This window comes from Micropterus salmoides, unplaced genomic scaffold (assembly GCF_014851395.1).
Source record: "Micropterus salmoides isolate LMB-PRFRI ecotype aquatic unplaced genomic scaffold, ASM1485139v1 Ms_hic_scaffold_16, whole genome shotgun sequence".
Taxonomy (NCBI): Eukaryota; Metazoa; Chordata; class Actinopteri; order Centrarchiformes; family Centrarchidae; genus Micropterus; species Micropterus salmoides.
In genome coordinates, this window is record NW_024040707.1 from 28526675 (window position 1) to 28549061 (window position 22387).

A 22387-nucleotide genomic window follows, 5' to 3' on the forward strand; every position below is an offset into this window, starting at 1 on the left:
GACACCCGGGACAAAAACCTCATCTTTGACCCCAAGCAAGTTATTGTGGCCCTGCAGAGCAGTCATTATTCAACAAACTGGCAAAAGCTCTAATTGCCTCTCTGTGATAACTTCACATGTAGAACTTTTAATAAATAAAATATAAATAACCACCAACCGGAAGGTGGTCTCTCCTGACTCTCCGGTTCGGCGGTTGGTGGGGTCGTCCAACATGACGTCGGCCAGGAGAGAGCTCGTGATTGGTCGTTCAGTATCAGGAAGCGATGAGCTGACTGTTGACATCTCTTGTAAAGTAAGATGGTGTAACATGTCTGATGGGATAATGCCGAGGCTCTGATCCTACGGCAGTGTGCTGCGCTCCACATTTGTGTCATCCCTTGTACCGTTGTGGTTAAAAGGTAGTGTTGGCCACAGAAGTGGATGATATTAACGTTAAGCTTTGTGTTGAACTGCTAGCTTAGCTCGCTAACTGGCGAAACATTGTCTGAGTTCTCTCACTCTGGATGTTCTACTGTCCGGGTCCGTTATGCTTAGCAGTCATGTGTATGTCGATGTTTTGTTGTAGCCAACGCTGATCAATCATTAGATTAGGGAAACTGATCGTTTACAAAGCTAGCTAGTTTAAGTGACAACGAGACTGTTAGCCTTAGCCGTAAGATGATTATTAAACTGTACTGCACAGGTAGCTTTTACCCTGCTCTCTAGCCACCTCACATGATGGAACTCGTAACAACGTTAATGTAACTCATCTGACATAAAGTTCGCAAATGTTGTACTTTAGTAGACTAAACTTTGCTGTTGCTTCATCACAAAAACATGAGAAGCGTTTGTCACAAGGCGAGACAGTTGCTTACACTTAACTTGAGTTTCTCAGTATGTAACATGAATACTGACTGCACTTTCTTTCAAATTGATACAGACTGAACTTGGAAAGAGTTTCAACCGAACACTATTGTATTTTGTGTAATTTCGGCACGTTATTAAACCGATATTAAAACTTAATATGCAGAAATATGTTCTGCCTGCTGGATTGTATAAATGAATGACTTTTATTCACCTATAATGTGTTTAAAATAATGCTCTGTAATGTGTTTGTGTTTTTATGGAGCATCAATGAAAAAGCTCTTTTTTTTTAAATGGAGTTTGGAGCAGATACAAAGGCCGATTGGCACAGAGCTGTACATCTGTGTAACTAAACTGACTAAAGATTGTGTAACTGTCTACTTTTGATTGAAATGTGCCCTGTCAGTTTACTTGCAGCCTGGCTGTCTGAGATGGACGGTGCAGAGGAGGTGCGAGTGGAAGCTGCCCCATACTGCTGCTCCACCTGTGATGGAGGGGAGGTTGCCGGCCGCAGCCTGGCTCGACGCAACAGGAAGGCCCGCAGCCTGAGCACCTCCTCAGCCAGCAGCTCCTCTGAATACAGGTTGGTGTTGTACAGTGGCCAACACTTTACACGCCTGTTCTGTTTGCAGCTATAGGTCACACAAATCGTATTACTAGATTTGTACATGCTATTATTGCCATCCCTGCCTAGACCAGGCATTAAACCAGCTTGTTTTCAGTATTTACTTATCAGATGTATCACACTTGTGTGAACTAATCTTTGAGCAAACATGACAAGATTTGCTGCATTTATTTTTCAGTAATGTTTGGTTAAGGTCTTATCTAGTTTGTCATGTCTGTTCTACATAGTGTGTTGCCTTAAGGATTAAAATTATTTCATTACACCTAACTTGACAAGGCAACAGCAGCAACTCAGAAGCCTGAAACCAGGCCCCTAAAGGAGAGCAACATATGTTCAACTGTTTAACCTGAAAGAACACGTCTAGGTGCGCCCGGTCCGACAACACAATAACCTGACTTAGTTACTGCTATGTGGTGTTGAACAGCTGCTGTTGTTCTAGGTAGCATGAGAAGCATTTTTGAAACAGCCTTGTGACATGATCCGCGTTGCCCCACCTCAGACATTTGTGAAATGTGCATGTGTGTGTACAGTCCCTTCAGACACCACAGAAGTTACTTTTGCAAGGGCATTGTTGATATGGTTTAGCAACGGCGATGAAACATACATCTCCTTTACTAGGAGAAGTGAAATCTTAGTATGTCCTTAAGGTACCGATCAGGACTGTGCCATTATTGATGAGGAAATGAACAGTCACTCAGAGTTTACAGGATGCACTTCTCATTTGACAGAAAAGTGATTTAATTTTGGTAAACAATAGGGGCGTGACTCATAAAAAACAGACATGAGTGAAGTGGCTTCCTTTGGCTGAAAAGTGCTTAGAATCTGACTGTGAGTTAAAACCTGGAGTAAAGTCAGAGGTAAAGACAAGCTGATTAGAGTTTAACATTGTTAGTTTAACGTTTAACATGGCTGTGTAATCTTTGAGTGCTGGTGATGGATTGGAGGAATTTAATTTCTTTTTGTAAAAAGGAGCCTACCACAAGCTTTTTACCAACATAACATAATATGACTGTTGACTGTCATGTAATGGAACATGTCAAAAGAGAGAAGGAGTTATAGATAGTAGATTTTAGTCATGCCAAACATCCCACATAGGATTGTAAGACACTGCTACAACACAAAACATTTTTAAAAAATGATTAAGATCTAATTTTGGACTGAAATATTGTTATCCTCTTGATATATTATGCAGGCTTTCTCTTCTCTCAGATATCTTTCATCAAAAAGCAAAAGGACAAATAACAGTCCCTCCAGAATGATTTTCTCAGGATAGCATTTGGGGTAGACTTCAGAAACATTCAGAAATATGACTGGCCCATATAGCTGCCTTTGTAATTGCATTTAAGGTTCTTTATATTCTGGTGCATTGTTTATCCCAGCCCAGAGCAAAATATCGTTAGATTACTTTTTTTCTTCACTAGAGTGGAAACAATTAACCGTGAACTCCATCAACAGAATAATAATGTGCTATTATTTTGATCATTTCAATCATTTTTTCAAAGAAAAATTGTAAAACTGCTTGCGGTTCTTTCTTCGCCTTCTTTCATGTGTTGCAGTGTCAAGAGTTTCAAAGGTTGCATTTTTGTGCCGCTGTTGCTGAGTTGGTGAATGTGTAAATTTTAAAGCACCATTAAAAAACATTTTGTCCACTAGTGGGCGCAAGATCTCCAAAACAAGCTGACAAGTGGAGTCGTGTTTCTAAACCCCCTACTAATTCCAAAACAATAAGCTACCGAACTGATGATAATTCTTTGTGTTGGTCACTACGTGTAACACCTGTCACATTACACACATTCATATGGTTTAACATTAATATGAAAATATTGATTCATGCAGCTTTAAGGACCTGTTAACAGCAGATGGTGAATTCACAGAAGCAGACTGCTAATAGGATTTGTTGGCTGGGTGATGTGATGCAGCACAAAGGCTTCTGTAGTTTGAGGTAGTCATCTAGTATTGCTCCATCGCAGCTCAAACTACATCCACACCACTACGTGTATTGTTTAAAAACTGAGTTTTAAAACCACACAAGCGTTTAGAGTTGATCTCCGTCTATATTAAAGAGGTGGTATTATGCTCATTTTCAGGTTCAAAATCCTATTTAGGGATTGTACCAGAACAGGTTTACATGGTTTATTTAAAAAAAAAAACACCATATTTTTTGTCATACTGCACATTGCTGCAGCTCCTCTTTTCACCCTGTGTTGAAGGCTTCGTTTTAGCTGTGGAGTGATACATCTTGTCTCTAAATGATCTTTGTTGGGAGTTGAACATGCAGTTCCTAGTTAAGGACTACTAGCCAATCAAAAGCAGAGTAGGGGAGTTTCATAGTGGTGAGTTATTAATCTGTAACAAAAGTATCTTTCATCCATAAAGTTTTAACTGAGCTCTGCCTCTACATCACAGGAACAACTTTATGTCCACTGACTGCCTGGAGGGTAGCTAGTGTTTGGAAGGGAGAGGAGAGGCGGCAGGCGGATGTCTTGTTGCTGTGTGCTGCAGCACAGAGTGTTTTTCCACCAGTGTTTTTGAGCATTATGATTTTACCATGTGACGTAACGGGGAAAAAAAGGCTGCACTTCGAGCTGTTTTCAGGCGGTTCAGAGTTTTCTGTGGGAGATGGGAACTCCCTTTGGGGTGGTTTTTCACTTGCAAACCTGTTACATGCACGAAAGATATATAACTCAATAAAGAAGAGTGAAAAGGCCAAAAAGCATAAAATGACCTCTTTAAAACGACTGAAAACGCACATATAGTGACCATTCACGCACACCGGGCATTCGCGTGCCGATGTAAACATCAAGCCGATGGTCTCTGCAGTTGCAGAAGATTTAGTGAAAGAATAAAGTACTACTACAGACGAGGAACCACAACAGAGGTTTTTTTGCATGGACCAACAACGAGGTGGAACTCTTATTGAAACTAACACGGGAGTACAAAGAGAATGTGGCAGAGGAGAACAGACTGGGAGTCATCGCAAAGAAAACACGGCGACATGCACAGAACAAGTTTATAGGTATTATTTGCACAGTGCAAAATATTTTAATAACAATACCAAAACAAAAACACTGTCTGTAGCATTGTGTTTTTGCTTTGCGTGACTGATAAGACAGGAAGCCAAATGTGAGTGTGTGCGTCATCGTTTTTAAAGTCCTCTGTTTTTGCCCGTTAGCACTAAAACGAGTCAGCTGCGTTTTCAAACTTCTTTGTTTTAGATTTGCCATTTTCATCTGGACAGGAGGTGCAAACGAGGTAAAAGGTCTCCGTTTTAAAATGAAAACGTAGTAGTGTGGATGTAGCCTCAGTGTCACTGACCTTTCACACCAAAAAACATCATATTTTTTTAAAGGTCCCATTTTGTAGAAAGTGACATGTTCATGTATTTTGGGATTATAAATCAGGTCTAGGTGCTCTGATGTGTCCCAACTGCACTGGCTCAAGTCATTGTGATTAACGGACAGATAGCTTTACTTGTTGTGTTGTCCGTCTTTATATACAGTCTACGGTCAGAGGGTCAGTAGCCTAATGTGGAACCTTTAACATAGTCTAGAAGGACAGGGTGTGCTAGGATTTTTCTACTGATCAGAGAGCAGCCCGTGAGTAAACAAAGACATCTGATGTGTTAATGGTTATTAAAACGTTTGGGATTTATTTCATCATTTACTGAGATGGCATTTATTTTGCCAGTAGTATAGGTATAAGTGTTTGTTTTTTAAACATTTCAGAATGCATTATTACCATATGCCGAGAATTGTGGAAAGTCTTGACACAGTATTGATACCAGACCGCTTGAAGACTGGTGGTTTTTCAGAGCTGGGCCAGCACAAAAATGACCCACAGTGTATGAAATGATTAAACATCAGTTGATGAGTATCCTAAGGCTCAGGCTCTATCTCTAAATGTTTTAATTATTGTGACTCTTCTTCTCTCTTTTCTGTAAAACAGAGAAATGAAAGTGAAAGTGTATTTGATCTGTAATTTTACAAAAAGGTGTTTTTTTGGAAATGTATCAACAACAAAGGTACAGCATTGCAGAGTAAATCCTGTAAATTATGGAAATGTAACAAAATCCTCCAAAGAAAACTTTACCGTTCTCTTTTTTTACTGGTTAAAAATACTTGAAAGCCGTTGCGTTTTTCCTTAACAAACTGTATAGGCATTTATTTGCATACCTGCCTAGTAGCGGCCTTTGTTGTAACCTGAATGTTTTTTGTCTTTTTCGTCCTCTCTTTCAGGAGGCCTCAGTCACTTCATGGACCAAGTCCTGTGACCACATTCGGCCCAAAGGCATGCATGCTCCAGAATCCACACGCAGTAATGTAAGTCGGACAGAGCAAATGGGTTTTCCATCATAAGGAGTGTTTGAGTCAGTAATGTCAGTTTAGTCTGAGCAACACCAAAAATCATGAAAGCCACTTGCTGTTGCTTGGAGATCTTGTTGGGCCAGTAATGGGGTCAGTTTTAACACCGTTAGTATTAAACTTTCTTTGGACCAGCATTGATGTTGTTGACATTGTTTAAGCCTTAACAGCACTTTCCTCATACTATATAAAAAAACGGAGCTTCCAGACATGTTGAAATTTGGCAGAATATAAAAATGTTTCAGCTGTACACATGTTTAATATTCTAACATGTCATGTTAAAAAGGTCCGGCCTTGAAAAGCAAATGGCTGCCTGTCAGTAATAGTCAATGATAACAAGAAGCTTCCTGCCTGTTGAAAGCCAATGGGATTGTTGCTGCATATAAACAACTATCAACAAGTAAGTTAAACAAATGCGAACTGGCAGTTTTGATACAACACCACGTGAGAGTAAATTCTACCTGCACCTGGAATATACAGCATACCTATTTGGTATACTTCTCCTAAACTGTTTGTTTATGAGAAGCTTTTAACCTCATGAGTCCAGTCTTCCCCTTAAATTTCCTAATATCCTCTGGTGTAACCTCTTTAAAAAAAAAAAAGAAAAAAAAAAAAAAAGGACTGTTTCACATTGCTTGAGGTGAAATATTAAAGCCAAGGTTGTGTGTGGCTGCGCTCATACATTTCATTGTTGTACTGACATTCTCCGTTAATTCAGCATCATAGATTTGGTATCTTTCCCAACCTTGGGTTCTATGGGTTTGCACAGCGCTCGGTAGGTTGTAATTCTGCACCTGCCAACGGCGACATACTAATAGAGAAGATGTGTTCAAGCATGCACACACTTCATTTTAAACAGCATGTCTGTTTACAAACATGCATCTGTCAAACACACCTTTTTACTGTGATGTGTGAAATTAAAAGGCAGTGACATGTTTTCATCGTTTTGGCTCTACTCCAGCGTTGGATTTTATAAGCCAATAATGACTGAGGTACGGAGTGCAGCAGGACAATAATGCTGAACATTCAGACAAGGCAACCCAGGAATTTATAAGGGCAAACGGGAATGTCCTTGACTAGTCAAGGCAGTCACCTGACCTTAACCTAACTGAAGATGTTTGGACCGGACTGAAAGCAAAAAGCGCATGAAACCAGTAGAGCCGCAGAACATACTTTTTTGGTACCAACTGAAATGTGTCTCTTGCACAGAGAACTAAAAACTTGCTTTGCATGATTCATAATCTTGTTTACTTATTCAAACTGACTTGATGATCATTTTGCCAATTTTAGACTGATTCATTATTTATTTATTTTTATTTTACATATTTATTAGGTCATGTAAAGCTGCGTGTACATGAACTCACAAGCAACACGGGCTTCTTTTTTTAAATGAGAAACCTTGTTTTGTTTGTGTCTGAAAGTAAGGTAAAAAAAAATATGATAGTTTTGGTATTGATACGAAAACTCGGGTATTGTTTTGACATTTTTCTAAAGATACCCAGCGCTAGAAACAAACAAGAAGTAAAGCTGTCTGCAGTAAGCCTGACAGAGCATCATCTGGGTAGATGCCAAGCGTCTGCTGTGTGTTGGAGACTTCAGCCTGTCAGACTGCAAAGGATCTGCACCAGAAATAAAACACGATAGCTTTGTTTGAGCTGATGATAACTTGTCCAATTACTTATTTGACCGCTAAAATTGGACAACTATATATAAAAAGGTGTACAATTACTACACTGTTGATCTGATATGCATGTAAACAGCCTCACATTACAGTTGAAAGCTGGCACTTTTAACCTCAGAGTCATTTTAAATCCAATTTGTACTATCGTGTAAGACAAATAAAAGAGAGAAATTTGAGATGCTGGAATAAGAAAATAGGAGAACGCTGATTCCTTTGCTGTCAATCAATTATTTGACTCGTCTTTTCAGCCCTAATATAAAGTAATCCAGTACAATAGCCCTGCAATCAACACTACCTTCATAAAACTCCTGACACTCAGTTAAAAAAACAAACGAAAAAAAAGATATTATTTGACAGGACAGTGCAGAGTGAGAGAAGAGAGATAGGGGACGACATGCAGCAAAGGGCCACAGGCTGGATTTGTACCCGGGCCGCTGCAGCAAGGACTCACTGAGACTGTGTACGAGAGGTGTTGATTTAGTACATTTGTAAGTCTGGAGATAAAACGCAATACACCTAGCAATACAACACATCGTGTTTCAATATATTATGCAAATCAGTGTGCCAGGACAAATTCACTACAAAACCATATCAGCATCATTATGAAATATCAACAGAAGCTGAGTTTACAAAGGTAGCACAGAGCCAACACTGTTGAATAGATCTACTTAATGAGTCGGTAAGCGGACAAATGAGAGACTCTTGATGTTTTCCCTTCAAAGCCTGGTCAGAGTCTTGGCCTCTTGACTCCCTCAGTCACATAAGTGGCTCCCAGCACTGTTTGTTTTAGGCAGCAGTAATTGAATTAGCTTGCTCAAAGCTGTTAGACAGGTTTAAAGTAGCAAAACCAGGAATTCAACCATCTGTATTCCAAAACAAAGGTGAAGCTGTTATACTTTAAGGAATGTACCTGAAAATATGAAGCCGCACAAAAGGTGATTTGGCCCCAGTGATCCAACTAAAGTAGTCACAGTTAAACAGTGAAATTGGAAAATGACTACTTCATGCGATCTCTATGCAAAGGCGTGGATGTGATACTCAAGGTAGGCAGCCACAGCCAGCTTGTTGTTTTTTGTTGTTTTTGCATTAATTGTTAGAGCTCTCACAATGCTCCCCTGAAGCTCTAAACACACCCTGAAACGAAATGCAACAATATGACCCAAGGGGTTGTTTTAGAGCCAGCCTTGTCAGTACACTGTGTTCTATTACTCTTCTGACAAGCCAGAGGCACACGTGTAGCAGTGTGCTGTGGTTTACCACTGAATGTACACAGAACACTGATGTATGTGTGCATGTTTATCATCCTGTAAAATGTTGAGTCTAGCCTTCCACCTCATTAAATATGATCTGTTTAGTTAATAAAGCTCTTGCTTTGTCACCGTTATCAAAATGTTACCATGAAAAAGATGATGTCAACCCTGATGTACACTTTTCCCAAATCAGGAAGCATTTGTAGAGGTTTCTTTGTTTTTGTGGTCTGAAACATTTGCTCATATACAGTAACAGAGCTTTGTTATGTTGAAGTTCTTATGGAGACTGTGGGGGACATTGTCTTCACATAATGCATGATTGTGTAATTTACCCACATATCCCTGTCACTGAATTTCACCCTGGACTTCCCCTTGCTGCATGTCACCAGGCCACACGGTCTCTTCTTGAAAAGGGGTCATAAACTCAAAAGGTCACTCTTCTGGTTAGGTAATCAGTTTACTTATTCATAAAAGGTGCGGTTTTGACTTTGTTTCCTTTTAATTAACTGGAGGATATCAAGCTTTTTTTTAAAGTAATGTCATAAGGTGTGTTTTTTTTTTTCATGTAGCATCTATTCTTATTTTAAATAATGCAAGTGGTTGAAAATGAATTCTTTAAATAAAGAAGGATGATTGTGAACAGTAGATATATTAGTTTTAGGAATAGTCTCATTGTTCTGTTTCAGTAAATCACACCTGTTCAACAAGGAAAAGCCCTTCCCTGAAATGGGCGTGTTCAGCACAGCAGAGTGGGTGGGGGCTGAGATGAAGTCAACCTTTTAAGATGAGTGAGCGCTTTAGTTCAGCTGCAGAATGAACCAGGAAGGTTTAGTGTTAAGTCCTCAGTGGGCCAAATATAGCCTCAGTGAATCTAGCTCGGGGGGTTGTTAGCTGATCCTACAGCCCGACCACAGCACATGGAGAGCCTCGCTCAGCCTCTCAGAGAGCCGGTGGCTGACTCACAGCTCGCCCGCAAGAAGTGACCTGACTCAGTCGCTCCACCTGCTGTACAATGTGGAGCATTCGAAGAAGTTGTTAGAGGTTGTAATGAGTTGATTTGCCGGCGCAGGCCAGCGGGACGACCGAGTCCCGTTCTCCAGCTGAGTCAGCCTGAAGCAGCATCCTTGTTAGATGTGTACAGCCATGAAGTTCAAACAGCGCACACTGCAGGACGTCCCTGACAAGGAGAACAAAGTGTGGAAATGGTGAGAGGGGGTGGGGGTGTATATTTGGTATAGTTGTAGTACTTTTAGTCATACCATGTCATGTCGAAGTTGTAACACTTTGGAAGTAGCAGTGTGTTGTGGACAGAGCGGGGTTGCTGAATTGAAAGGGGAAGACCAGGGTGCGGATGCTTTGAGGTGATCAGAGCAGAAACTGTTCATGAATAGATCACAGCTCCTCTCCACTTGAAATGCTAATGAATTTTTTGCTCTGTGCCCAGTACTCTCATTTGAAACCAGGCCTGCTTCAGGTTCAGTTTCATATTTGTACTCGTCCATGGTTGGTTTCATCAGGTTCATGTTATTTAGGTGATCTTGAGATGTTTGTCTCTTTAACTGTGGTTTAGATAGACACAAGAACCTGTACAGTACAACGCTATCTGATACTAGTAATTACTTCCTCTGTAAATATTCTGTGGCAATTTTAAAGCTTTAGTTTGTTGTGTTTTTGTATTTAATCGCATCATATTGTTTGGTGTTTTTGAGTGGACTGAAACAGGAACAGGATATGTTATAATAATACCGCTTTATTATGTTATTTGTTAGGACTGAAGAGTTTTGTGGGTGTGGGTGTGGGTGTGGTGTGTGTGTGTGGGGGGGGGGGGGGTAACTCTGATTGCTGCTTGTTCGTGAACAGAGTTGATTGTTATTCTGAGAACGTGTCTGTTTAGTTTGATATTTATTTTTGACTGAAACCGTGTTAGATAGTAGACCACATGTGTGGCGGGGGTTGACACGCTGCTTCTGCTGCAGTCTGTTAGGCCGAGTAAAGATATCAGAGCCCCAAATATATTTGACTGATGAAGTCTCCAGTGTTATTCTGCTGTCACGAGATAATTGTACATGTTCTCAGTTCTCATCTATTGAATATAACCCTCCTGCTTTCCAACATTTCTTAATGAACTGTTCACACAACTTAACTGAAACACAATTATTCAATTTTAGTGATATAATTAAATTAAGTGACATTGTTTGTTCCTTTGAGCAGATGCAAATGTCCTCATTTGGTCTCAGTCACGTCCACTGACTGGTTGTAACTAGGCTTGAAACTGCCATTCTCCACATTTGATTGCCGTAAATGTCATCCTGTGATACTGATGCTAATTTACAAGCCGTTTTGAAACAGCCATGATAGTTGTGAAGTACAGTATTGAAAGTGTTTAGCCTGCTAGAACTAACCATTTCAATCAATTTTAAATGTGTTTGATCGCATGACTCCAATTGGGCGGTTTACCTTTGAATAGATTTTACATATCCTAAATGTGTTCAGTTCAATCATGAGCCATTTCCTGAAATTTAATAGACGAAATAATGACATGTGGTACAGTAGGAGGTTTTATAACATAGCTGCCACTGTCAACAAAGGATTTGAAAGTCCACTACTTATGTAATGATGACTTATTTCTTCAAATCTAGGCTAATGATTCATCAAACACTGTTAATGTGACATACATGCAGCAGTACTACCTGTTATTGGGCTAAAATAGAGCTGAAGTATTCATGCATGCTCAGGTCTTATTAAGCATTCATTAAATGGTTGCTTCAAAGCTGTAATCTCAAAAAGAAATTCTTGTTCAAGAACTAGACTCAGCCTGTTGTACAATCAGTAATTGCCTAATCTGGATGACAGAGCTGTGAGGAGAGACGCCAACAGACTTTGGTTTTGTTAAATAATCCTAGACGTGGACCCCTTGGCTATTTCCAGTTTTAACTTGTACCCATTTTCCATATGATTTGGATTTGTTTCAGCCCCGGGGAGTTCAGAGGTTCACGCCTCCTGTTAGTTTAGTCATTAGTTGGTGTTTTTGTGTCCTCACATCTTGTGGCTCTCCTTCTGCCATCTCAGAATGCGGGTTGGTGTTAATTGGATAGGTAGTAAGCAGCTCTGGTTATGATGAACATTAGGATGCTTATGACAGATAGTTAGAGATCTTACATCAGCCAGGACCTAAAGCTCGGGGCTCAGGTCTGTGATGATGTAAGTGAGAATCCTTATCAAGTGACTGAGGAGTCTCCTGAGGTGAAAGTTGCGTTTGTGTGTTCAGGCACATCCAGGACCCCGCCAGCCAGAGACTGACATGGAACAAGCCACCAAAAAGTGTCCTTGTCATCAAGAAGATACGAGATGCCAGTCTGCTTGAGCCTTTCAAGGAGCTATGCATATTCCTCACTGAGGTATGACCACATGTTCGCTGACGCCACAAAGTGTGTTGGGCCGGCCTTTTAACGATGAACATAATTGAGTGTTTGTGGGCGGGAAGCTGGTGAGGGATCGGTGCAAAACCACTTTATGTGTTGTCGTCTTTCAAGTCCTCGCTGTCAAATAAAACAGAACAGTAAGAAACATGTTGATTTTGATGAACTTGTGACCTTTCCATTAGTGTCATAATACAAATTCCAAATTTTTAATTATTAAATGAGACATTCATAGTAAAACAGTATTTTCTTTGCTGCCACCATGAGGGTACACTTTGCCTACTCTTATGTAATTATTCTTAATTATTATATCTACCTGGACAATGTAATCTGTGAAAATAACGGCCCTCTTGTTAGCATAGATATGCTTTTATTTTATATTATGTCGTGGCTGTTGCTAATTGGTGTTTTGTTTGTTTGTTGTAGGTAAAAAACATGATAGTTTATGTAGAAAACAAAGTTCTGGAGGACACAGCCATATCAGGCGATGAAAACTTTGGGACCATTACCAAGAAATTCTGCACTTTCAGAGAAGGTAAACTAACCAAATCCATGTATGGTTTGTTCTTTGATTATTCCGTTTCAAAACCAAATCTGTTTTTTTTTTGTGTGTGTGTGTGTGTGTGTTTTAAAACCAAAACAGAAAAACAAAGGAACTACATTTTGTTCTATATTTGACCTGTGTATGTATCCCTAAAAGCTGTTCTCACTCCACGACTCTTCATATATGGACGCATAGTCAACGCCCATCTGCGTCGTTTTGTAACGCACTGGGGATCCATATAGCGTCATAGGTCAGCGCAGTGGGGGAAGCCCTGTAGCGTCAGTTTGTGACGGCAGGTATATGATATTTAACAGAAAGGACGTGGTTGGGGTGAAAGGAGGGCTAAGACTCAGACTTTGAATCGGAAAGACTCGTGTTCGTGTCCCATGTGAAACAAAAAGTCAATATTACTTATTTTTATATTTCATTTTATATAAGGCTTTCTTTTCAAGTTGCATCACAACTCATGTCAACTGTGGCGAATATGATTGTAGAAGTGAGCACTATATTACAGCCACATACGAAAAAAGAAATTAAAGAAAATGTAGGTGTTTTGCAAAATCGCGCATCGCTTTGCCTGGGAGTCACTCAAACACTCAAAAATCTTCAATTTCTAGATTAAGTTTAAGAATTAAGATTAAGAATTTTGTTTTGTGCGCATCTAAAGCAGCTGGTTACCTGAAGAGTGATCTAATTAAATACCCGAATATGTTTATAAAGGGTTTTTCCTCGAGGCTACGGCCAGGGTGCGAACTACGGGGGAGCCAGGGGAGCTTAAGCTCCTCTAAATAAGACATAAGCTCCCCTGAAAATATGGTTTGTGATATTTTGGGGGGGGTCTCTAAACTATTGACAGTTGCCCTCTGCTATTTTTGCCATTCATTTCTATTTTTCTGTATCATCATGGAACATGCGTAAATCTGAAGCGTCGGACATCCAGCCAGAGGGAATGATCACCGCTCCCTCTCCGGTTGACCCACTATGGGTTGTGTTGCCAGTGGAACCGGCGCACTGGACGGTCAGTGGTCGTTCCCTCTGGCTGGATGACGTCTGACGCTCCTGACTTTACGCATAACCTAATCCATGTGTTACTGCAGCTGGAGGCTCTCTGCAACTTTCTACATTCTTCCATCTCAGAACAAAATAAAGGTCAGGTGGAAACAGTGTAGAGAGGCTGAACGAAAATTACCCGAATATTTTAAACCGTGTATGATTCAGTAATATACAGCTCGCTGAACTAACTAATAACAGTCGATGTTTGCTGTGTACCATTGGATGTACTGACAACTATTAATCTGATACTGAAGAAAATCTTCCCGTCCCAGTTGCTAGTGAGTTACAAACTGAACGGTGAGCCTCCTGTTTTATTAACTAAAAACCCACTTATGTTGATGTTCAAGCTCATCTCAATTACATTTAATCAGGCACCGACCAAGTGTCTCTGCTGCAGGTTTATCAAGTGGAACTCAAATCGGACACATTAAATATCAAAATCAATTTTTTTCCGTTTTTTCCGTTTACAACAGAAAACCCCAAAATACCCCAACTTGATCTTTTAGGTTTTCCAATTCATTTTTGCTGTGATTGTATTGACACTATATATAAAACATCAGTTAGGATCTTGGATAAGAGATTTAAAAGGTTTATTGTCATTATATTTCTCAGATCTCGATGACATCTCCAATCGCGTAGACTTCATCATTTGTCTTGGTGGAGACGGGACTTTGCTGTATGCATCTTCGCTCTTCCAGGTATTCAGCCAGCTGTTCCCACAGTTACTTCAAAAACAGCCTTCGGATGTTCTGGTATGACAATCCTTCTCCTTATTTGTAGGAGAGCGTTCCACCGGTTATGGCCTTCCACCTGGGCTCCCTGGGCTTCTTGACGCCTTTTAAATTTGACACCTACCAGTCTCAGGTCACCCAAATTATTGAAGGTACTGAATGTTCCCTGTCTGTCAGCCTTGGTCTTTTTTTTCTTTTCTTTTTTACAGCAAAACAAATTCCTGTTCTGTTTGCAAAGCTTATGTTGTGCTCCAGTTTTTATTGACGAGAGAAATGTCATATATTTCTATTTATCTATTGCATGTAGGTAATGCTGCCATCGTCCTGCGAAGTCGCTTGAAAGTCCGGGTGCTAAAAGAGAACAGGGAGAAGAAGGCCAGAGTGGACGAAAAGGGCATCATCCTGACTAATGGGGACATCGAAAGTAGCCGGAAAGCCACGCAGTATCAGGTACTATCTGCACCTTCAACTAGTACTTTTCTATCTCTTGGTAGTGAGAAAAACATTTGCGCTTTTGTCAGCATTACTGTTCACACTCTCCTTGCTGAGATGTAAATAGTACAACTCGATGTTTCTTTCCCTGAATGTGAGTGATTGTTCTGGTGATCAGTTCATGTTGGGTTGTTTAGACACCACAGGCTTATTACATAACAAAGGGGATGTTCGGGGCTCACCAGAGCCAGCCATAACTATAAGAAGACCTATTTTATTAAATTATTATTATTACACACACAACAACACATGGAGAGATGTCAGAGTGAGGGGGCTGCCACTCAGTGCGGAGCCCCGAGCAGTTGGGGGTGCAGGGGCTTGCTCAAGGCCTCCTTCGGCCCAGGAGGTGAACTGGCACCTCTCCAGCTACCAGTCCACGCTCCACAACTCCGAGCTGGACTCGAACTGCGACCCTCCGGTTCCTAGCCTAATCCTTACGGACTGAGCCACTGCAGGGAGCCGGTGCAGAGAAGCTAATTTAGGATTACACGTGCTGCTTAAGACTTAAGACTTAAGGGACTTGTTTGGACAACCTGATGATAAGGAATTGCAATAATTCAGCCTAGAAGTAGCAAATGCATGGACTAGTTTTTGAGACAGGATGTGCCGGATTTTTGCCATGTTACATAGGTGAAGAAAGGCAGTCCTTGAAGTTTGTTTTATGTAGGAGTTAAAGGACATGTCCTTAACAAAGATACTCCGAAGTACGTGGTGCTGGAGGTCAGGGCAGTGCCATCTAGAGTAAATATCTTTAGATACTGTGTCTCGCAGGAGTTTGGGGCCAAGTACAATATCTTCAGTTTTGTCTGAGTTTGACATCAGAAAGTTGCAGGTCATCCAGGTTTTCATGTCCTTGAGGCAGGCTTGAAGTTTAGCTAAATGATTGGCTCTGTTTCTCCAAAAGGATACCAAATGCAATAAAAACAGCCAATTCTTTTAGGGAAACAATATAACATTTTTTATTAATTAGCTGCAGGACACAGTTCCGCTGCAGCTTCAGGCCACACTGTAAATAGATCAAATCGACTCACCCACGTGGTGTCATCATAATGACTCAGCGGTCCACATGAGCAAACAGTCATCTGCTCCAAATGAAGAAATGTACAGTAGCTCTGACTGCACATATGAGGTTAAGGGTCTCTGACAAGTATTTCCACAGTCACAACTCCCATGATGGGCGATGTGTCTTGTCTAGTGTCGACCAGTGTTATCATGTGAAGTAGTGTCGATACAGGTGGCAACCTGCAAAAACGTGTGAATGTGTTTTGCCTCTGTGTGTTTCAGGTACTGAACGAGGTGGTGGTGGACAGAGGACCCTCGTCCTATATCTCCAATGTTGACCTCTTCCTGGATGGACACCTCATTACCACAGTGCAGGGAGATGGTGAGTGGGCAGATAATCTGCCTTGATGTTCAGTGGGCTGGGAAAGTGTAAATGCTTGCATGGGATCAGTCTAGTTTGCACGGTACAACCTCCATTCAACAAGTCCGGAGTGCTGACACATGGATAACATCAGTGTTGATAAGGCAGCCAAGCATGCACTTTCACTTGCAGGGCTGAGTGGTATTCCTCCACTCTGAGGGAAATCTGTCAGACAGCCCAAACAAGGCGGCCTGTGGATAGGGCAAAGTTTAGTCGCTGCACCTGCTGGCTGGCCTTCAGCAAACATTTCCATTGTGTTAGAGAGGGCGTTCATTCAAAATACAATATATATATATCCAGAAATATCACAGCATTTTTAAATATGAGTCAAACATATCCTGTCATGTCCCTTGAGTGTCTTTGGCCGGCTCAGAGAAACTGCAGGATGCATGAGGTTCATGTAGCTTAACAGTTGCACCAAACATTGCCAAAACAATCAAAACGGCATGTAACAAATTAACTCACATGGGGCCTGAAATTGTGTGTGCATTCGAAAATATTGCACTTGCAATGTTAGTACCTGTTATGGGTGATTTACTAAGAATTATTGCGTAGATGACAACAGGAGCAAACACAACGGAGGTGGCAGTATTTAAATGAGGGTTTTGCGTGTTTTAATGGTTTCCGCTGCCCATCCTGGCTGAGATTGCACAAAGTACTTGGAACAGCACACCTGACAAACTACTTTGGGAAACCCCAGCAGAAACAGCTACAGCATGCTGGAATGACCCAGACGCGAGGAAATGCCAGCAGATTGTGCTTCATCCAGCCAGAGGGAACGATCACCGACCGTCCACACCGTGCCCGGTCGCTCCGTCCCTGGCCCTGCACACACCCTCTCCGATACCTACAACGGGCTATTACGAACGGCGCGCTGTGAACAGTTGGTGATCGTTCCCTCTGGCTGGAGGAATTTTACGCGTGATCCATGCACTACTGCAGCTGGGGGCTCTCCGCAGCGCCACACAACTTTCTAAACTCTAATCTCTGCAACACTCTGCACCTTCCTTTCAAACATATTAAATCCAGATGCTGCTGCACTCACATGAAATTGCTTGCAGGCTTGTTTAGATCACGTTGCGTGTAGTAAATAAATGTATTTGCATGTTACCCTCCCATTACTTGGCACAATAAAATTGAAACGCCCCAAATTGCATATTCATTCAGGCAAAAGTAGTAAATGAACAACAGGTGCTGTCTTGCACTTTTGACAGACGTCATTCTGCATGCACGCCGTTCAATAAGATCAGCTTACGTGCTAATTTGCTGGTGATATCAAGTTTGCACACGTTTTTACTCAGGCAAACCTTTAGTAAATCAGGCTCATGGTGTGTTAACTTACTGACCTACTTAAAAGTACATATATACAAAAGATTTAATGGTCCTGCACACCCCTGTCACCCAAGGCCAGATTCTGATAAAAATAGTAAAGGTGTAAGCTCAACACCAGGGAATTAGTGTTACATTAATTTATTTTTTTTAAATGGGGTATAATAGTCCTATCATAGCATTGCTTTTTTGCTATTTTCTGTTTCCGGCTTCTCTAATGTGAGGATTTGCTGCTTTTCTCACACAAAGCAATCAGTATTAATTGAAATGATAATGAAAACATTTTTTAGATGCAGCCCTAGTCTAAATATTCTCCAAAGGTTTCTCACCCTGTTTTTAAGTAAATTGAAATTTGTGGAAATGATGCTTTTATTGTGAAGGAAGACTTACAGGAATTCCTCAAGTGGCTGTAGGAGAAAGTTACTCTGTCACCTAACGAGGCACAGTATTTGTGCTGCCTTGTACTTCACTGTGTCTCCATGTCTCCTCAGGCGTGATAGTATCTACACCTACAGGAAGCACAGCGTATGCAGTGGCAGCAGGAGCGTCCATGATCCATCCCAACGTCCCAGCCATCATGATCACCCCCATCTGCCCACACTCGCTCTCCTTCAGACCCATCGTGGTGCCTGCCGGGGTGGAGCTCAAGGTAATAACACTGACCGTTAGTCTTTCAACAAAGTGGTTTGGTTTGCACCGACATCAGAAGTCAAGGCCTTCGCTAAATCTGGTGCAGATGAGTTCACAAACATGTTTCTCTTAAGCATGCTGTCTTCCTTCATTCATTTGTCACATGCAAGAGCTACTACAACAACTGTAGCTATTAACGAGCTCTTAAGTTGTGTTTGGTTTAAGTCAAATATTATTTTAATTATTTTGAGTATGTTTGTCCAAAGAGTTTTACAGACTAAAACCCCAAGTGAGAGAATTAAATGAACCTGACATTGGATTTAAGAATAAGTAAACCTCATTTCAATTAACAACTGTGTAGAATGACAAATAAATTTATGTTGAACCTTAAAAGAACACTGTTCTTTTTGTGACTTTTCTGCATTGTTTGCTTGTCGTTTTCCAGATAATGCTGTCGCGTGATGCCAGAAACACAGCCTGGGTGTCATTTGATGGAAGAAAGAGACAAGAGATCTGCCACGGAGACAGGTAAGTCCACATACCGAGCTGGTCATTACACCTCAGCCACAGAGACAGTAAGAGTGAAGCTCAGTAAATGAAGCAAAACAGTCCGCAGCTTCAGTTATGGATAATACCTTTAACTCCCCAGCAGCTGCCTCAACACTTACGGGCTTTGTTATGTAACCTTATCAACCTCCTTAAGGAACAGGCTTGTCTCATGTGTCAGATCCAGCTTCTTCCTTAATGTAACTTATACAGAGCATATCAACTTCCTGGTTCCTGATACATGAGCTGGCAGTCATTTTGAGTGTCTGAAGCATAAAAACGAATGTCCAGTGTTGCTTCAGAAGGAAGTCACATTGCTCCATCTGATGACAGCACTCTTGTGATTGCAAATTCCTGGACTTTTCTTTCCACATTCGGTTTTCAGCCTTTGTGACACAAAACCTTTTCTGAAATTGTTTTTTCTCCCCCCTTGTTTCAGTATCACCATCACCACTTCCTGCTTCCCCGTTCCCTCCATCTGTTTCCGTGACCCGGTCAACGACTGGTTTGAGAGCCTGGCTCAGTGTTTACACTGGAACGTGAGGAAGAAGCAGAACTACCTCAGCTCAGAAGACGAGGAGTTCTGAGGCCATTTCCGTGATCTTCAAGGTCTTCTCGAAGGTCTCTAGGACTCCTAAGTCTTGGGTTTAACTTAACGGCTCTGTGCCGTTTAGTTTTGAATGGGAGGTCCCACCAAACTCCATTCAGAAAAGTGTGTCATAATGTTGTCTTTCATGTGTATTAAAATTATTCCATAGAATCCTGTGGTAAATTAACAAATTTTAGACCAAACAACACTCTTGCTTTGGTCCTCCATGTTTTATTCTGGTTTAATAATGTAATAAATGTGAGGGAATAAGAGGCAAATTATGAAACCCCAAAGTGTTAAGTGTAATCATAAAGGCAATTAGTAAAATATATAAACAAATACTTTATAAAATAAATCCATAAATGATTGAAACTCAAATAATAATTATTTTTAGTATTATTAGTAATATAATCTTTCTTGTTTTTATAATAGGGAGCCCCTAAGGGGACATGGGCAAAACAAAACCCCAAAACCTTGTTTCTCATGCCCACCAGAAGGTATGTGGGGTGCACAAGAGTATCCCATGGGATACCTTCTGGTGAGCACAAGATACTTGTATCTTGGATCTTCACGAGATTCTATCTGGTGCACACAAGATACTTTTTGGCCTATGTCCCTTAGGGGCTCTATATTGTAGTAAACATAGGCAGTTGTGGAGTCTGCTGAGAGGCTGGAGGCATGGAATTGGCTGAAAGGTGAGGAGGCGGAGACTGGTGACAGCTCCACTCCTGAAAAGTGAAGTGTCATTAAGAAAAATGCAAATATGAAATGGAAAAAGGGCGTTTTTAAATAAATCTGCCTGTAATGAAACTTTGGGGCTCCATAGAAAGCAAATCTGATTGTTGAGCCTAATCAAACTCACACATGCTACTCCGAGAACAGAAACACACAAATAACCTACCTAGGTTTGTATGTTAGAAGTATGCAGCATTAATGACGACTCTGTACAATTCCCCAAAATATATTTTGTCATGTTCTACAGTGGAAGCATGTTAAAATTGTAGATTTTTAAATGGAGTTTGGCCCCACTATTAGTCCAGAATTTTGGCTGTGCTTTCTTTCTGTATGCTGTGAAATCTGGCCTTTTGAAGTCAAAATACAGTTTGTTGATTATGATTTCACTAGTTCTTAAAAGGAAATGCACAATTTAGGATGACCTTAGACTAAAACACGCTGTCAGTTGTGGATGGCAGTTGCAGTGCAATACTCTTGATGGGTGTTATCAGGTCTGTTCTAGCACTTTTTAATCCCTAAGACAGATGGCAGAGACACATCTGCTACTTTATAAACATCAAGTTCTCATCAAGTTAGGTGAAGGCTGAGTTAAATTTCTCTGGAAAATTCTAAAAAGAAAAACTTTCATCAGTGAGTGAAACATGCTTTATACTATCTATTTTTAGGTGCACCCTCGAGAAGTGCAGATTTACAGTACATATATTTGGCAACAGTGGCCCAACTGTACAGACTGTGCCTTAAACACTGGTATCATTAATGTAAAGAAATAGTATTTTTAAAGGTTTACATCATGGATCTTTTTAATCACACACTTGCACAGATCTGTGATTTGTGCATTTTCAATGTACCCGCACGTTGACAGTTGTCTTTGCTGTCTGCAGCGCGTGACACATGATTGACTAATTTAACGTAGTATGTCCTATAAAGTCTCTGTTCTGTAGTCGGTGTGTTGGATGATATGTCAAGAATATGAGGAGGTGAAATTCATTCCAGGCAAAGAGACGACAGTTCGGCATCTTTTTAACATCTGTTTTTTATAATGTCCTCTAAGCTAAGCCATAGCTGAACTCTGTGTAGGTTTTAAAGACCAATGTCTGTGGCCTGTGTGATTCAATGGTCTGTGTGAGTATGTTGAAGAATTTAATTATTTGATGATGATTTTGGTGCATACTTTAACAGTTTGCTACAAGTCTGTAACTGTGCTGTCTTGGCTGAGTACTTTAAGGTGGCCTACCTTACATGTCATGTCTACATGTTAATGTATACATTGTGAATTTGCTCAACAAACTGTGTCTGGGTGAAAGGAAGAAACAGTGGTGTCACATGTTGTAACTCTCAAATGGGCCAACTGAGCTCTGTAAGGCAATCATTCCTTAAACAGAGTATGTGTAAATATATATATATGTGATGCTTGAATAGGATGTATTTTGTAAAGTCTATTTGTCTATTAACCGGTTTACAATGTATCATTGCTGAAAATAAATCTATTTGGTACTTTTTTACATTAATAAGTTTTTCAGTTGTTAATTATTTATAAAATCTAAAATTAAAGTCTGTTTTAAACAGTTTTAGTCACAAGTACTTGTAGTATAGTGGAAGTACTTGTACGTTCAAACAGAGCCAAAACATATTCAAATGCATTCCAGGACAACTTGAGTAGTCTAAATTTCAGGTGAAGTAATTTAATCCGTGTGTTACTGTCAACTGATAGTTTGTTTTAAATGTTGGTCCCACTCCCAGTAAACCCCAGTTCTACAAAAAGCCTGGGCTTTGACTTCTATCTTCTATGAACAATTGTCAACTCTTGTCTTAAAATAGATTTTCTCTTTTGTAACTCAGAGCCTCTAACTCTGACTTTTGTATCGGTAAGTTTGTTAATGTTTCAAATACCAATCCTGCTATTTTGTTTTCCAGAGAACTTTAATAAACAGTGAGAAAGTTTAACCAGGATGCGAGTATGCTCTTGTCTGATTTACTAAAGGTTTGTGCTCGCATAAAAGGCCTCTCCATCTCAAAGTCCCGGGCTGAATTTCAAGTGCTTCACTCCTAAAACCAGTCCTTAGGTTGATGTTTGCTTTAAATCTGGGGAATGTGGTGGAAACCATGCAGTTTGTTAGCAATATCTGCTAAGTTGAG

At 40.5% G+C, this 22387-nt stretch overlaps 1 protein-coding gene across 2 annotated transcripts; it reads left to right on the forward strand.

Moving 5' to 3' along the window:
• Positions 1–241: 241 nt before the first annotated feature.
• nadka (NAD kinase a) lies at positions 242–22201 on the forward strand. 2 transcript variants are annotated; one of them, XM_038723244.1, is made up of 12 exons: positions 242–398; positions 1250–1426; positions 5704–5787; positions 12029–12158; positions 12606–12714; positions 14389–14474; positions 14557–14659; positions 14815–14957; positions 16284–16383; positions 18243–18400; positions 18827–18909; positions 19367–22201. In XM_038723244.1, the coding sequence occupies exons 2-12, from the start codon at positions 1275–1277 to the stop codon at positions 19512–19514; spliced, it is 1296 nt and encodes a 431-aa protein (XP_038579172.1). In that variant the 5' UTR covers positions 242–398; positions 1250–1274; the 3' UTR covers positions 19515–22201. The 2 variants fall into 2 exon arrangements, with proteins under 2 accessions (XP_038579172.1, XP_038579173.1); XM_038723245.1 differs by lacking the exons at positions 242–398; positions 1250–1426; positions 5704–5787 and adding an exon at positions 9399–9965.
• Positions 22202–22387: the final 186 nt, after the last annotated feature.